Raw genomic sequence first — 16386 nt, forward strand, 5'->3', positions numbered from 1 at the left:
CATGGTGCTGGCCAGTCCTGGCCCTTCTCTCACACATACACACTCATCCCGAACGTCCCAACGCAAGGAGGGCCACGCAAGTGATTGCGATATTTTACGCTAAATTAGATTTCTGCAATTTACTGATCGTCGTTCTTCCCTCCATCGTCCGTGTGTCCGCAGAGGCCGTTTTGTTTCATGTGCCTGGTGTGAATCGTTGTTGTTGTTGACCGCAAAAGTCCGGTCCGGTGTGTGTTGTGAGGCTGTGCAGTGCTTGAAACCAATTGATATCGAAAAGGAAATCCAAAATAAGCAGTGCGGTGTGTGTGAGTGAGTGCGTGTTCGTTGAGAAGTAATTTGCTTGAGCCCTTTTTTGTTGACGAACCTCCTACCTCGGAATAAGGCGGCGACGACGACGACGACGGCTACGCAGCAAGATGACTACCAAGGCGGAAAATAAGATCACTCTCAAGATCGAAACCGCTAAAAATAGCATGATGAAATCCCGTAAGTATGGTCCTAAGTATTCCCTTTGTCGCCTACCCTACACTCTGGACTCGCGAGACTGGAGATCGCCGTCCGGTGGGGGCAATCCGGGGGTGACAAATTTCTTTGTGTCGCATAAAAATGGCATTTTTGCACATGCCACCGGAAAACTGCATTTGTCAAAGCTACGTGAGAAGGAAACACGACCGCTGGCAACAATCTTAAGCCAAAAAGGGAGACTAAGAAACGCTGCGATCATTCCCAGCTGCAGCATTTTGGACTGCGCTCGAATTCGTTACACCGTAAAGTGGAGCAGCTGTAGTCGCTTTATGCTTGTATCGCGCGCGATATGACTAACATTCGCCTATTAGCTAAGGCCCCGAAATCATCGGACAAGGGAGCAGCAAAGGGGGGCTGAGGGACCGAGGGCTTGCAAATGAGAAGCTTGGTAAACGGCAATCCGCACAGACCCGTGACGGTGTAAATTAGTTTACGTTGGGAGTTGTTGGTCAATCTCTTGCCGACTTACCGACTTGCGAGTAGCAATGGAGATTAACGCAGAGGGAAAGAAACAACAAAAATCGTTCCAGTTAAAGCGCATTGCTTCCTTGCTCCGGCTCTTGTTAAGCTAATCATTTGAAGCTTCCTGCCCCGTGCTGGACCGCGAGGGACTCACCAGCCAATCGCTCGCGGAGAGTTGCGATTGTGGTTTATCGTGCGGTGAAAAGCATGGATAAGGAAGGAAAATCCCCTGCTCGCTGCTGCTGTTGGCCAGAGATACGGCGGAGATGCGATGGAGTAGCTACACGCGTCGTTGTTTATATATTTACAAGCATCGAAGCGTCGTAACCACGCTGCATCAAACAGTCCGAGTTCGACGCGAGAGACACACACGTCTGGAGAAACTCAGTTTCACTTGCTTCGGTTTTCCGGCCCCTCCAGCTCCGTCTCCAGCTCCGAAGCCGTCCGAATTTTTAATGTAATTTTAACAAAACGATCTAATCTAAATTGCTTTCTCTCAGGCAACCAAAAAAACCCCCACGATCGGGGCACGTTGAACCGTTGGACAGTCTCGCTTGTCTGGTCTGGCCGACAATTTGAAATAATATTTTCCCGGCGATCGAGAGGGGGGAGGCAGTGTGTGGCTGGGCTGGGTGGGCGGCACTTCCGAATTTCACTTCGGAATGAATTTTCGGCACATTGGATCGGCTCTGGCGATCAGTCATCGGTGGGCAAGCAGTGTAAGGGATCATCCAATCTCCACGTGGAAGGGAAAAGCTTTTATGTTTTCACACCCAGACCAGTGGTGGAGAAGGAAAGGAAAGAAGCCTTGAAGGTGTAAGATTTTCCATGCCCGCACCAACACCGGCATCGAACACCGTTGTGGCCACTGTGAATGAACGCGAACCGGAGCCAGTCGGAAGGTGTGGAAGGTGTGGGAATATTGATTTTTGTTTTCCTTCAAATTGTTTTCCTGCTTGGAACAGCAACGGCCAGGATTAGCCACAGTACCGTGGTTCTAGTGAACGGAAATTCGATACCGTTTATCGTGGCAATTGGATCTTGTTAGTTGGATTCGGTCGCTTTCTCAATCAAACGCGTAGAATTTCTTTGAAGTGGTTTTGGACGATTGGACCAAACTGGTTGTACGCAATTTGCCCCTGTCCGCCGAGGCCACCGTCAGGAAGTGGGCTAAAGTAAAGTAAGCCACACATCATCGGAGCACCACCAATCGATACAATAAATCCACCTCGCTGTACCGTCCCCCCTTTTCCACACCGGGTGGCCAAAGTGCCCTCACCCCTGCTCCGGAAACGGTTTCAAATTGCTCGTTACTCTAGACCGGGCCGGGCGTGCAAGAATGAAACCGGTAATGAAATCCTCAATCACCACCATCGACATGTGGCCCGTTGTTGATGCTCAAGCTGTTTAGAAAAAAAGGAGGTAGACAGTTAGGACCGGGTGAGAAACACTTGAAAAAACAGCCGTCAATCATCGACCCGGCTCGGGGGATGTTCTTGGCGCAGGTGGAAAGGGACATTGTTTACATGATTGGTGATGTGTGGTGATAGAACAGTTGTCTGAACTGTGGTCTTTTGAGCTTGGGAAGCATTTTGGCAGGCAATTAGTGTACCGGGATTTGAATTCTGTTGGGAGCAACTCTTGGCTAAAAAGGATGGAGTTCCAGTAAGATCCGCAGAGTCCGGAAGGATTTAAATTTCTTTAAAGCAGCATAAACTTAACGCCCTAAACGGACTTTGCCTGTATGATATACCTCTTCAAAGAAAAATTCTGCTAACGCACATTGCCAAGGATAATGCCTAGAACCTTCCGTTCAAAAAATGCTAGTACATTGATTTCTCCCTTTAAGCACAGTTCAGGACTCTTTTTCGGGCGAATCCTTTTCTTCTTCTCTAGCACTATAGAGCCTCGAAAGGCCTGTAGCCTGCCACTGACTCGTAGCTGGATAGTCAGTCCTGGTCACATTCGATATTCGCTACTACCATCGCGGCAACCGGAGAAAATTGCTGTTACAGGATCTTAGAAATTTGTGGAGAGCATTCCATACGATTCTCTCGATCTATACGATTGAGCTGTACATTGATTGATTGTCACTCGCTCTTGTATGTTGAGTTGAGTTTTGGGCTTAAGAGAAGTGAAGCTTTGGACGAGGTACAAAACACCACAATTACTTCATGTAGAGCACTTATAACAATTGGACCCAACATAACATATTTTATTTCCTCTCTCTTTCTCTTTTCAAATGTCCATTGGATCTGGTGCAATGTGGTGCAACTACTCACCGACACTCGGACGAACGTCGTTGTCGTCATCCCGGCTTGAAACACCGCACGCGCGTATCAATTTCATCGCCAACGCCATTCTCGTCGAAATGCGTCCCGGGCTCATCTAACCATAGCGGTAAGTATGGAGTGCTCGGTCGCCTAGACCATCGCGAACATATTTCCACCTCGATACGCAAGCAAGAGCACGTACTATTCTAACCATCGACATGAGTTGTGTGAGGTGTTGCTCGTTCCATACCCACCGTGTTACACGCGGCGGAGTTGCATCACGCGCATCACGAGCAAGCATAATGCAGGTGGATGCAGCAACCGTTTAAATGCCTGCCCTCTTGGTGATGGCAAGTGGTGAAGGGGCGCTACGAAGGGACGAATTCTTTCATTCCCTAGTGCGCCGCCTCTCCTCCAAAGGGGCTGCGATCGCGATCGTGTAACGCGCGGAAAAGCGAGGTCCAACCGCGCACTATGTGATGGACTATGTGATTTTTCATTGGAACGCCCGAAAATATGGACCAAATAGCTGTACCACCCATCAACATCATCATCATCATCGATCGGGTGTGTATGTGCTGTAAGAGACAAATAAACCGTTATCGCATGTGTGCTGTTAGGGACGCGTGCCGTGGGCCGCACTGTTGCTTGGTGGCGTCAAACTCCAGCGGTTCCAAATCACTGCACCAACTATCGAACGCCCAAATCGAATCACCCCGGTTGCATACAGAATGTTATATGTTTTTGGAAAATTGAAAACAACAGGCCGTATGTCAGTCGATCGGTGTCACGTATCCTTTTAATTGGGTTTAAATATTTATACCACACCAACAAACGCCTGGCCCGGCTGGCAGCTCCGATGCGCGTGTCCCTTTCACTTGGCCGCCGATGGACGTGGCGATAATTTCCTAATGTGTTTCGGTGCACACATATTGCGCATAATGTGACTGTTGTTTGGGTTCCTTTACATTATGGATAGAGTGCGGCTTGTTGGCAATTTGTACTACATCGCTCCGATGACCCGTGCGCTCCGTTAAGCGATCGATTAATTCGATGCCACTTTGGGACGGAATCGGCACTCGGACCGGACCGATCGGGGTCATTAATAACAATTCAATGGACAGGAAGCGTAAGCCTTCAGGTCGCCACTTTTATTGGTAGTTGACGATCGCTCGTTAAGGGTGGCATTTGATTTGAGGAGTGCAGAAGCTCACCGAACTAAAGCCAACAAAAAAAAATGCACACTTTTTGGCGGCCATTCGCGATGGCGAGCGGAAGCCCATCGTAGTGACACATTCTAACTCGGTTGTGGCATTTTTTTTCTCGTGTATGTGTGCTCGAACGCCGAGGAATTCGATTGCCTTCGGTCAGCAAAAGTACGTTCATCCACCCTTTCGGGGTTGGTTCCAGAGGCGTATGAACGTGCCTGCGACAAGAATATGCAAATCGGTGCTTAGCCACTTGGCCACACATCGAAGAAGGTGTATTGGAATTATGCCGTATGGATCTGGTGGCCCGCTTACTGCTATGGAAACCTGAGTAAATTCGGTAGGTCAAGCAGCGCCACTCACTGGCCAAAAACAGTTACTCGTACTAAAATGCTCTCCGTACACAGGCGCGTGGCCTGATTTAGCCCTAATCGTCGACGATTGGCCCGTTTGACCAAAGCATGCGATCGATCCCTATATCGATCCTCTGACGATGTTCGCGATAAGTTTGTGGTGCAATGGAGAAAGAAACGAAAAACTTTGATGATTTACTTTCACGCTACTTTTTGCAGCGTGTATGTTTGGGGTTTTCGTGGCCGGAATTGGAAAAGCCTTGAGAGATCGACGGATGCGTCTGCCAAAATCATTAAAACGTAACGTGCGCTGGAAAGCGTAAGTGAGTGAGCATTGTTGGGGAAGCCAACGAAGAGTTTGTGTTGAGCAAGCGATCTTACGTCAGCATTCCGACACTGACCAGGAAGGAGAGGTTACCGAGCGAGCGAGATCATTGGCGCTACTGCATCTGCAGTGGATGAAACGATTTTGCCAGTTGAGATATGCCTTTAATTCGAAAATCAATTCGTTCAACTTTAGTTGCATTTTAAACAGTTTGCTCCTTTCGGGCTGACATAAGCGGATCGCCTTTTGCACCCTACTGCCGTCGCTGATGTGGGCAAATGTTCGTAATTTATTTACCGCCTAGCGTAAATTCGCTCAATTCGTCGACCACCACCATCGACGAGGTGGACACAATGCTAACAGAGCGTGTCTTTTTACATCGAGATGATTACTTTCCCTCTACTGTAGCAGCAGCAGCAGCAGCAGTAGCTTTTGCGTTAGATGAATTTTTATTTGAAGGGAAAGTTTGTTAAGATAAGCTCTCTGCAGCATAGTGGCTAGCCTAGTTGCATTTTCCACGCGCCTTATCAAATTTATTACATTTCTGTCTGGTCAAATGTCATGTTTTTTAAGGTTTATTACACTCAAAAAATAGACGGTGGAGGAATGATGTTGATAACAAAAAATACCAACTTGCCACATTCGGGTTGAAAAACAAAACTGTAACTGTCACTTTCAAAATGTAGGCGCGCGTCGAACAGCTGAAGCGTTATACGAAACGTAACGCTCGGTTAAGCGTGAGCGTTTGCGTGTTTCTCCGGGGTAACGTGCAAAGAAAGTGCGGTTGTGGAATATATTTTCAAGCAAAAGTGGCTGTTGCCGTTTCGCAAACGGTTGAATTATTTATGAAATGCAAGCGACCGAGGTGCAAAATCAATTGATTTTATCAATTAGTTAGCTTCAATTATTCACAATAAAGTGGGGAAAAATATTCAAAACCTGTTTATCGATCTTGCATGGGCTGTTTTGGTAAAATAAGCGTTTTGAAAATCACACTTGCCGCGCCTGCATTGACGTGTGTTGGCCCGCGAAGGGTTAATCCAGCAGCGTCGCACAGTCGTTTGGTGATATCGCGCTAACACGCGAACAGCATATTTACGGTGGCGCTGCGTTTCGGTTCACAGGGCGAGAAAACGAATCTGTAGGCGTGTGAATAGTCTGTGTGTGTGTCCCGGTTGTTTTTTGTCGTGAAAAAGGTGCGTGTCCGCCGCGTCCCGGTTGCAATCCGTTGCCGTGCGTGAACTTTTCCGTGTGTGCAAGTAATTTCCAGCCCGCAGTGTGTGTTCTGGTCGACGGGAAAGGTTAGCGCGACGGGCCAGTTGCAACAGAAGGGAGACCTCTTCCGAACGGCGAAGAAGAAACAGCGCATCACACACGCATCGAAAACACTTGAACCCGAAAACTTGTCCAGCGAGGTTGTGTGTTGCTCCGTGTGTTGGTGCTGCGTGTGCTTGTTGAGGGAGCGAACAGTAGGGGGTGAGCGTAGTCGGGAGGGGCAGGAAGAGGGTGAATCGTATGCCATAAAAGGATCTACCACTTCTCCATTCTGTTGGAAGAAGCCGAGAAAACATAAAAGCCGATCCGTTCGATTGCGGCTCTGCGTGTGTGTGTGTGAGCGTGTGTATTCGTATCCTTTTCCACAGTAGAAGTTGGGCGTGTGTGTGTGAGTGCGTGCAGCATACCAAAAAGTAGCCTGTCAAAAGCAACGCCTGCTAGCAGAGGGTCCCATCAGGACACACACTGGAATGGTGAAGCAAGTGGAGTAATATTCTAAATTAACGCGACATCTTGTGTGTGCGTACTGTGTGTGTGCGTGTTGATTGAGAAGATGCTTTCGTGAACCGAGTTGTGTTCCGTCTCGAGTGTCAAACGAATCGGAATCCTTCTTGTGCAAAACCGGTACAGGAAGCTGTGCAGTTTTTTGGAAGTAATTTGTCTTCCCGGCTGGAGCTCAGAAAGCCAACACCCATTGTGGAAGAAAGAAGATACAAGAAAAAACATAAAACATAGCATCTTGTTTCGGTAACAGGCAGGACGAATCGAGTGTGTGTGTGCATATGCGCTTGTGTGTGTGTGTGTGAAAAAACAGGACTGAACAGCAGTGTGAAGCAGAATCGAGTGGGAGTGGGTTGGTGGAGTTTGAGTACATAATGTACAACTGCACCAGAAGAATATGTGCCCGGGGAAGAAACAGCATTAAACGCAACATTAGCAGCAGTAACAGCAGCAGTAGCAGTAGAATATCTTAGGAGACCAAAAACATGAGTCATAGGCCGCAACTACTGGACTCGACGGTTTTATGCGCCTCTGCCTATGTTCTCCTTTCCTCGGTCCAAATCCCAGCGATTGCTTTGATTTATATGTGTGTTAAGCCAAAAGCTTGCAGCAGATGGTTGAGATGCTATTTTTGTTTGGCTTGCAAAAAAGGCACCAAATTTGTGAAAGTGATTATTTAATCTGGGGACTAAAACGAAAAAGCCCTGCTAAAGCCCCGGGAAACGCTTGAGCACCCGATTTATGTTGTCCTTTCGCGGTGGGCCTGGATTTCTCCACCCGTGGGCCATGGCTGGCATGAAACATGATTGATGGGGAGTATTTTGGGCGAAAGTTACTACTACCACTACCTCAACTACCAAACTCTACGGGTTGAGAAGTGGTTCGATGGTCAATAAAAAATAAAAATAGATGGGTCTTATCAAGAAGTAAATACTACGTACCCACACAGAAGCCCATTTTCTCGGTATGTCCCCGAGTTGATTCAACTGAAAAATCCCCCCGACCCAGCATTAGATCGACATAAAATGTCCAATGGCAATTAAAATCGAAGTAAGCATGCTTTTTTGTTGTTACCGAGCTATGCTTCCGATATGTAAGCCCCCCGGCAAAGGTCTCTAAACGCACCAACCTGTGCGTATTGATTACACAATAATAAAAGCGAAAGGAAGCTATCCGGAATCATCGTACGCGAGAAGGAGGAAACCGCAAGAAAGGAAACGTCTCTTTGATCGATTGTGTTTGCATGCTCCTCCCCTCTATTCGCGAATGTGTGTGGAGGTCGTTTCGAATTCTTGCCTTTTTTCGCCTTCCCATCTACAACACAATCGTCAAGTCGGACTAATTTTAGCCGTTCTAGGTTTGAATCATAGTATGCCATGAGTAATGGGATCCACGAAGCAGTCCGGTCGCACCCCCTTCCTTCACCAAACACACCAGTACGTGGTAACGTGGGAATTACTCACCGAGCAGCATGACTACCGATTAAAGTGGACGAGTTCCGTGAAGAATCTTGCCCTACTCTCGGCATATGTAGTTGTGAATATGGGCAAGCTACAATTACTAATTGCGTGTTGCTATTGATGCTGCTTAGCTCATCTCCTGCCTGAGCTTACGTACTAGAAGGGAATCGGAGTATTCGCCAGATCTCACGAATTCTAGGGCATAAATCTCATTCCATTCCACGTACTCTTTCTGGGTGTGTATATGTGTAGCGGACGTGGTCGACGGACGGGTTGGGGCGGCAATGCAATAGAACAACGCTATCGTGCAACAACTGACCGTGGCCTCCGCCCTTCGCGCCATCCCCTTGTTGTTTGATGGACACTTGGACTGGGCTGGATTGTCGCTTATCGGCGGAAAAAAAGAACCAAGACAAACATTGTTCGGAGATAGGGTGTGCGAAGTACTACCACTATACCCAGCGGGGTAGCTAGCTTACGTTGGACGTACTTGAATGTTGGTCGTTCTCCGTGAGGCCACAACGTCCGTGTTTTGACGTGCCAAACGCGCTACCAACAAGTGATGAGCTCAACTGACACACACGCATAACGCCAAAACCCACCGGAAGTCCTTCCCGGTGTAGAATCAACACAAAAGTAGGGCGATGGCGTGGTGCGGCACATACCGATTATGGACGGAACCGTTTTGTTTGGACACTAGCTGCAAGCAGACGCACATTTTGTGGACCTCTTTGGAGTGGCTTTCCGTCAGACACCACCAAGAAAAAGCGCGCACCCATACTTGAAACAAGTAATGCTCAGCACATTTGTTACGGGCTTGAGGGAGAGGCGTGCGGCCAGCAATGGAAGAGTGGTAAAACGTACCGGAGTTGCTTATGCGGCAACTTATTCCACACACCACATGTCGGTTGAGCTGAGTGTACTCAGCTTAGCGATTGGACAGAACAGCGCAAGAAAAAATCACGATCATACTCTTATTCCGGGAAGCCAGAACGCGTACGCGTACCCGTTATGGTGTGAACGAACCACGTTCTGGGTCGTATGCCTCTCGGTGACTCCTCTCCCGCATAAACTGCATCATGGTGTACATATGCTGCTGCAGTGCAGTGACAGAATGTTTATTTGTTCTTCTCCCATTCCCGAAGACGAATGGGTTCCTGGGCCATCAAGGGAAGGAGATTCATTTTTTCCCTTGGCTTCTGGTCTGTTTATAATTGAGATCTCGCTGCGTCGTTTGGTGCAGCCCCTTCGTCCAAGGCTTCTGCTTCGGTTTCCAACATGATCCAGGTTCCCTCCATTGCACGCGGAGTATCGATGCGATCGAGAGCAACCGCCACTATCGGAATGTTACATCTCAGTTTTCTACGAAGACTCCGGAGCACCCTTTCGGACAAACGGCCACATTGTGTCACCACATACCGTATGTGCGCCGAGACGATGCAGTCCCCGATTTACCGGAGTCCTCGGACCATATGGGGCCATCGGTGCATGTGGTAGTAATTAATCGGATTGCGCGTAGAATGCTCCGTTCAAACGTGCACTTTTAGCGGAGTGAACGTTGTGCGAGTGTAGTACACAACACTCTAGCGATTCTCCTTGTGTGTGAAACAAAAATGCAGTAATGCATCTTGCATTCATTATCATTCACTTACAAAACGCATGCGCGTGACGTAAAGCAAGGGGCGAATGCTGGTCGGCAATGGGAACGAAGATAAGAAAGATAGAGCGTTGTTGTGGCTGCTGCTGCTTGCTTCTATTGCCCCTTGAAGTAAAAACCGGCCTTTAAAATGTTTCATTGGGAATAAATTAAAAAGCATCGATCACCAGGCGTTGCATTCCCACCGTGGATCCTTCGCGTCGTCGAATAATGCTTTGGCAAAATGGTTGATTTATTTAGTTTGAATCGTATGGCAATTGTTTATCTATTTTATTGGCCGTCCAACACCACCGTTAATCTTTCTCCTGCGATCGGATTTGTACTTAGGATAGGATGGAGAAACGTGCGCATCAATGCAGCACAGCAAACGGTACTCCATCATCCGTTTATGCCTTTAGGTTAGGTCGGTGCCGTTAGTCTGCTGTCCCCTGCCTTCCATACATGGGTGACACCGATTGCCATGCAAAAAAGGAGATCTTTTCATAAATATTAATAATGCAACGCATGCAGAGCCTGTATGTTGCCGGTCGCCATTTTCCCCCCCGATGCGAATGTGGCCGATTTCTAAACGATTACTAGACCTCCATAACCTCAGGAAGCGATGGGGAGTTAAGGCAATCGTTTGTTTCAATTAGCTATGACCACCGTCCACTAAAACCACTCCGGCTGGGATGGGATTTTGCCCGGGCAGCGTCGTTGTCGTCGGCATAATTTATGGCTCGTTAGTGATCGCTTTCGATTTGCACTAGAATGTCGCACACAATCGCGCAGAAGTCGCGTTGATCGCGCCATCAAACCACCAGATCGAAAGGTCGCGAGACGAGCAGTGGGTCACGGATGCGTGACCAACGATTGCAACTGCAACATTCTCATTCTGACATTCGCTCGATCGATCTTCATCGATCTTCTGGTATGCTGGTTGTAAGCTTTACATTTGTGAAACGTACCTCTAACGATCTGTTGTGTCCATCTTTTCTCCGGGATGATCTCAGAATGTTTCCAGCATAAAGACTGTTTGTGTGCGCGTCTGTGTGTGAACCGTGAATACAGAGAAGAAACAGTTCCTAACGGACAAGTGTGGCATAGATAGGCAGGTGTCTATATGTGTGATAACGATAAGACGATAAGCAGAGTATGAAAATATGAGTGCATCAACGCCCACAGCAGCACAACAAACGGCACCCGGTGCCGGTGGACCGCCCGTACCTCCGGTGAAGCCCGTTCTCTCCTCGCCCGGCGCCTACATGGCCAACTTCCAGTCTGGGTCGGCCGGTTCGACGGTCCCACCAATCACTGCCGGCATCCACGGCACGAACAAGACGCACGAGAAGCCGACGATCGCCGCCCGGCCCATACCACCTCCGAAGCTGCCAAACTACTCGTCGTCCTTTAACAAGATCGATCGCGATCGCAACGAGTTCACCAAGATCGACAAAGCGGAACGGGAAAAGGTTAGCCTGGTGAGCAGAGCGGGGTAACGGGCGTGTTTACAGCAGAAGCACAGAGAACGATCGTGTAGTGGCGTGTGTAGTGCCGGAAGATGATCCTTACCGACCGACCAGCGCAAACGAACGATCCTCCTTTCGTGTGTGTGTGTGTGTGTTGTATGTGCACGCAAAGGGAAACATAAAATTTTATTGATATTGTTTTATAATCGGCTTCGCTCTTTGAAATTCTCCTGCGACCGGTTCTGCGGACTCTTAAGCAAACATGTAGGAGAAGGGCGTGGGCCGTGTGAATGTGGGTAGGGAGGGGAGGGATTTGTTTACATTGAGCGAGAGAACCGCTGGAATAATTTAATCATCATTGGCGGCTAGATAGAATAATAATGCGAAGGCATCATCATCACATCGCGGATAGGTTCACCGTAACAATATATACAATATCTGCCTGTCGAGACGCGAGACGCTTTGGTTGGTTGGTTTTCACCTTCACAATTCACCGCTGCACCATTTCGGACGCAGACTGTGTTTAGAAAAAGGGTGAAAAGGCAACAGCCGATGAGGAGAATCGCACCCCATCTGCAGGAAGTAGAATCATTTACGAGAATCGAAAATTTTACGCACCATTTAGCTGTGGAGGGTTTTCAGTAAGAGCTCGGCAACAATTTGTTTGATCATAGTAGTAATAGCTCCACATTAGCAAAACTGACGAGGATCATCATTTGGAGATTGGTTTCTACACCAACAACCCTTACTCCAAGCGAAGAACTGTAGATCACTCTGTAGAGATCGAAATCTTCACTCAATCACTCTTAATTAATAATCCAAGCTTCCCAGGCTGTAATTTGTAGGCAGGTTAGGCACTTAATATTAAATCAAATTGATACTAATGAATCATCAGTATTATCGACAACTAACTACGTCCTTTTTCAATGCATACGTTACAGCTCGTTAGGTTTGCTTGATAGGGATGAATTTAATGTTATTACAGTTATCTTGAATCTCTAAGGTGAATCTCAATCCGCAAAGGCATTATTCTGATATGAAAAGGTACTACGTTGTTGTGAGGAGTTTATTAGTAAGGAATCTTGCTCCACCGCATAGCATTGATGACACCAGCTGTAATCTAGTTAGGAAGCAATTAACTATAAGAAGTTAAACTACTTTTAATTGTATTTGTTTTACCTTAAGTTTTATTGTTGTATCGTATCGTATCCGTATCGCTACTAACATGACAAAGACGGAAATGGTTAAAAGCCCAAAAGGATTCGTGGTTGGAATGCCCGAACGCCGAAAAGAACTCATGTCTGGTTGCCGCGTCTTTCCATTTCTGTTCACTGCATGTGTATTGTGGATGTGTATCGTATCTGTTCGCATTAATTGATTCGTTTCATTTCATTTGGTACGTGTGATTTTCAGTTGGCAACCAAGCGCGAAATGTTCTTCAAGTCGGAGAGCAACAGTCCGTCCGGGCCGCCTCCAAATCCACCGGTAGGACTGAACAGTCTCAACCTGGCTAACAACAACGTGATCGTGAGTTGAGCTTTGCGTTGTGTGGTTGGCTTCCTACTTTGCTGTTCCCTGTTTGCTTCCTAGCTCGCCTCCCGTTGCGTTGCGTTTTCCTTTCAACAATTTAACTTCCATTGCTGCTGCTTGCTCTCCCCTATCTGCCGCTTGCCTTATTAATCCCGATGCCCAACTAACGCGCTCTCCCCATCACGTTCGCTTCTCTCTTCCGCAGCATAATAACAGCGCAAACGCAGCCACAACCGACAAACACAGCACGGCGGCAGCGGGGCTCACTAACTCGGCCGGCGCTACTAACAACAGCTCACCGGCCGCGGTGTCGATTGGCGCAATGGTCACCAATAACAATCACAACGGGCTAAACGGATCCGTAACCACGAACGGGAGCGGTTTGGCCGGGAACAATAATCTCGCCAGCGTCGGTGGTGTGAACGGGCTGACCACGAGCATGAACAGTGTTTCGCTGAAGGAAAAGCGGGACGCACTGCTAAACCATCACGACGGCGGTGCCAACGGACACCATCATCATCACCACGCGGATGCGGCGAGCGCGAAGCTGGCGAACGAACGGCACGAAAAGGAAAAGCCGGTGGTGAAATCGAAACCGAAAGAGCTGGACGGATACGTTGGGTTCGCGAACCTGCCCAATCAGGTGTACCGGAAGGCGGTGAAAAAGGGCTTCGAGCTGACGCTGATGGTGGTGGGCGAATCGGGACTGGGCAAATCGACGCTCATCAACTCGATGTTCCTGTCGGACATTTACCACGCCGAGCAGCATCCAGGACCGTCGAAGCGCATCAAAAAGACGGTTGCCGTCGAGAGTACGAAGGTGCTGCTGAAGGAGAACGGTGTCAACCTCACGCTGACCGTGGTCGATACGCCCGGGTTCGGTGATGCCGTAGACAACAGCAACTGGTAGGTAGAGCAGCAAACGAAGCATACAAGCCAACTAAACTAACTCGCTTTTTCACTACCTTACAGCTGGCTACCGATTGTGGACTTTGTTGAATCGAAGTATGAGGAGTACTTGACGGCCGAGTCGCGCGTCCACCGAACGGCATTGCCCGATTCGCGCGTGCACGTGTGTCTGTACTTTATCGCCCCGTCCGGGCATGGGTTGAAACCGCTGGATATCGAGTTCATGCAGCGGCTGTGCGATAAGGTGAACATCATACCAGTCATTGCCAAGGCGGACACGCTCACCCCGGAGGAAATTACTCTGTTCAAGAAGCAGGTATGTAGGAAAGGAATGTAGCAGAGCAAAAAACCCCCTTTCGACTGATTATGTGACGTTAAAATTGTAGATCCTGAATGAAATCGCTCAACACAAGATCAAAATCTACGATTTCCCGGATCCGATGGACGAGGAGGAGGATGCAAAAGTGCTTCGACAGCTTCGTAGCCGCGTACCGTTCGCGGTTGTCGGAGCAAACGCGATTATTGAGATCGATGGACGCAAAGTTCGTGGACGCCGCTATCCGTGGGGCGTTGCTGAAGGTGGATAGAGGATCTATCAGCTCGGCATGTCGACAGACTGTCTAACGTTGTTATATTCGTGTTGTTTTTAGTTGAGAATCTGGACCATTGTGATTTCATCGCTCTGCGCAATATGGTCATTCGAACGAACCTGCAGGACCTGAAGGATGTGACAAACAATGTGCACTACGAAAACTATCGCTGCCGAAAATTGGCCGGTCTCGGTACCGATGGCAAGGCCAAGCTGAGCAATAAGTAAGCCTTCCTCGTTTGGCGGTTGGCCGTCCCGTTTTTTTTTTAACTCCATTTTTGTTGGCTTTGTTGGTTGTGTGTATGTTCGCATTGCGATGGCTGCTGATCTAACATGGAGCATTGCTCTCGATCAGAGCGTAAATGGCATCGCAACCGAGTGGACAGAAGCCCACCCGGCATGCTGTCCATCCGGTGGTAGAGTCATCCATTCGCTCGTGATTCGAGAGAAAATGTTTTTCTTATTTTATAATTTATTTTCTACACACGCGCGTGCACATTTCACACAAACACTGCTGCTGCTGCTGCTCTTCTTGGTTAACACTAAATTCATTTTCATTTCTCACCCTTTTAAAAACCCAAAATCTCGCCATATTCATCACACTCATCCAGCTTATGCAATATTGGAACGGTTAACACAAATGGTACTGGATGGTAAGTTAGTCACCCCCCGGCAAAGGGACATAATTGGTATTAAGCATTAACAAGATTCCCTGCACCCTGCTGCATCGTTTAGCTGCTTTGTGTCTCTATACGGAAATGGGAACATCCCACGGCGTGTAACGTCGGAAGAGTGGGATTTTCTTCCTTCCGGTAGAGAGCCCAAAGTTCCAGGAGCGTAGTCTTTGCTTGCCATGCATGCAGCGCTTTTTTATTCAACTGTTCGTTTATGCACATCTCATCCATTTTCAGTTGCTAATCATAATAAAGGTCGAAAGCTTTGTCGCATGAAGAAGCGGAGACATAGAAGAGCGCGTTAGGGTTGTGTTGCGTTCGAAGAAATACTGATACGAAGTGTTATGGTTTCCGTTGTACAGGAATCCGCTGGCCCAGATGGAGGAAGAAAAGCGGGAACACGAGTCGAAGATGAAAAAGATGGAAGCCGAAATGGAGCAAGTGTTTGAGATGAAGGTGAAGGAGAAGAAGCAAAAGTTGAAGGACTCGGAAGCCGAACTAACCAGACGCCACGAGGAAAGAAAGAAGGTAATTTTGTGTGGTTCGAATATGCCCCCTTGAAGTGCACCACTAACACACACACACACCCTCACGTTTCATTTCCTTCAGGCTCTCGAGCTTCAAATACGCGAGCTGGAGGATCGCAGGAAGGCTTTCGAGCAGGAAAAATCGGAATGGGAACAGCAGAACGGCGTTACGCTTGACGAGCTGCGCCGCAAGAGTCTGGAAGCGAACAGCAAAGAGTAAGTATTGATCAGCCGCCTTGACGGTGCATACTTTCCAAAAATTTGCTCACTTTGTTACTTGTTACGGTTTTTCTTCGATACCTTTTTTGAGCATTCCTTTCTGTGTAATATGTTTGGTTTTTAGTTTTCAAAACCTCCCACAAACTTTCCCTTTTATCGCAAACTTCCACCATCGGCCCCACGAATGAACGCTCGAATCTTACGCGTGCTCGCAGGGACTTAACTTTACCGAGGTTACATTGCCGACATGTACGAGACCTTATTTAGAGAGTAGAGGGGCAACGGTTTACGCTTTTATCACTACCGGCTTCTGGTGGGGTTGTGCTTTTGAATTTTGACCCATCGACGGTCGGCTGGCGCAGTTACTGCAAAGGCTCGTTACGAGTTTCATTCGATAAAAGATATGTTTTGTATAATGGACATTTGTCTCTTGTGTGTGTGTCCCGACAGA

At 48.1% G+C, this 16386-nt stretch overlaps 1 protein-coding gene across 35 annotated transcripts in view; it reads left to right on the forward strand.

Annotated features, from left to right (window-relative positions):
* LOC118512073 (septin-7) overlaps positions 1 to 16386 on the forward strand; it is a 29055-nt gene that overhangs the window by 4523 nt on the left and 8146 nt on the right. For 3 of the 35 annotated variants that reach the window (XM_036055988.1, XM_036055963.1, XM_036055985.1), the window contains exons 1-10: positions 6188 to 6342; positions 11032 to 11499; positions 12901 to 13014; positions 13223 to 13923; positions 13990 to 14242; positions 14313 to 14505; positions 14577 to 14739; positions 15127 to 15168; positions 15552 to 15717; positions 15799 to 15932. In XM_036055988.1, coding sequence (XP_035911881.1) covers positions 11182 to 11499; positions 12901 to 13014; positions 13223 to 13923; positions 13990 to 14242; positions 14313 to 14505; positions 14577 to 14739; positions 15127 to 15168; positions 15552 to 15717; positions 15799 to 15932 — 2084 coding nt within the window. In that variant the 5' untranslated portion in view covers positions 6188 to 6342; positions 11032 to 11181. The other 32 variants (XM_036055989.1, XM_036055982.1, XM_036055993.1 and 29 more) reach the window with 31 other exon arrangements.

Source organism: Anopheles stephensi, chromosome 3, assembly GCF_013141755.1.
Source record: "Anopheles stephensi strain Indian chromosome 3, UCI_ANSTEP_V1.0, whole genome shotgun sequence".
Lineage (NCBI taxonomy): Eukaryota > Metazoa > Arthropoda > Insecta > Diptera > Culicidae > Anopheles > Anopheles stephensi.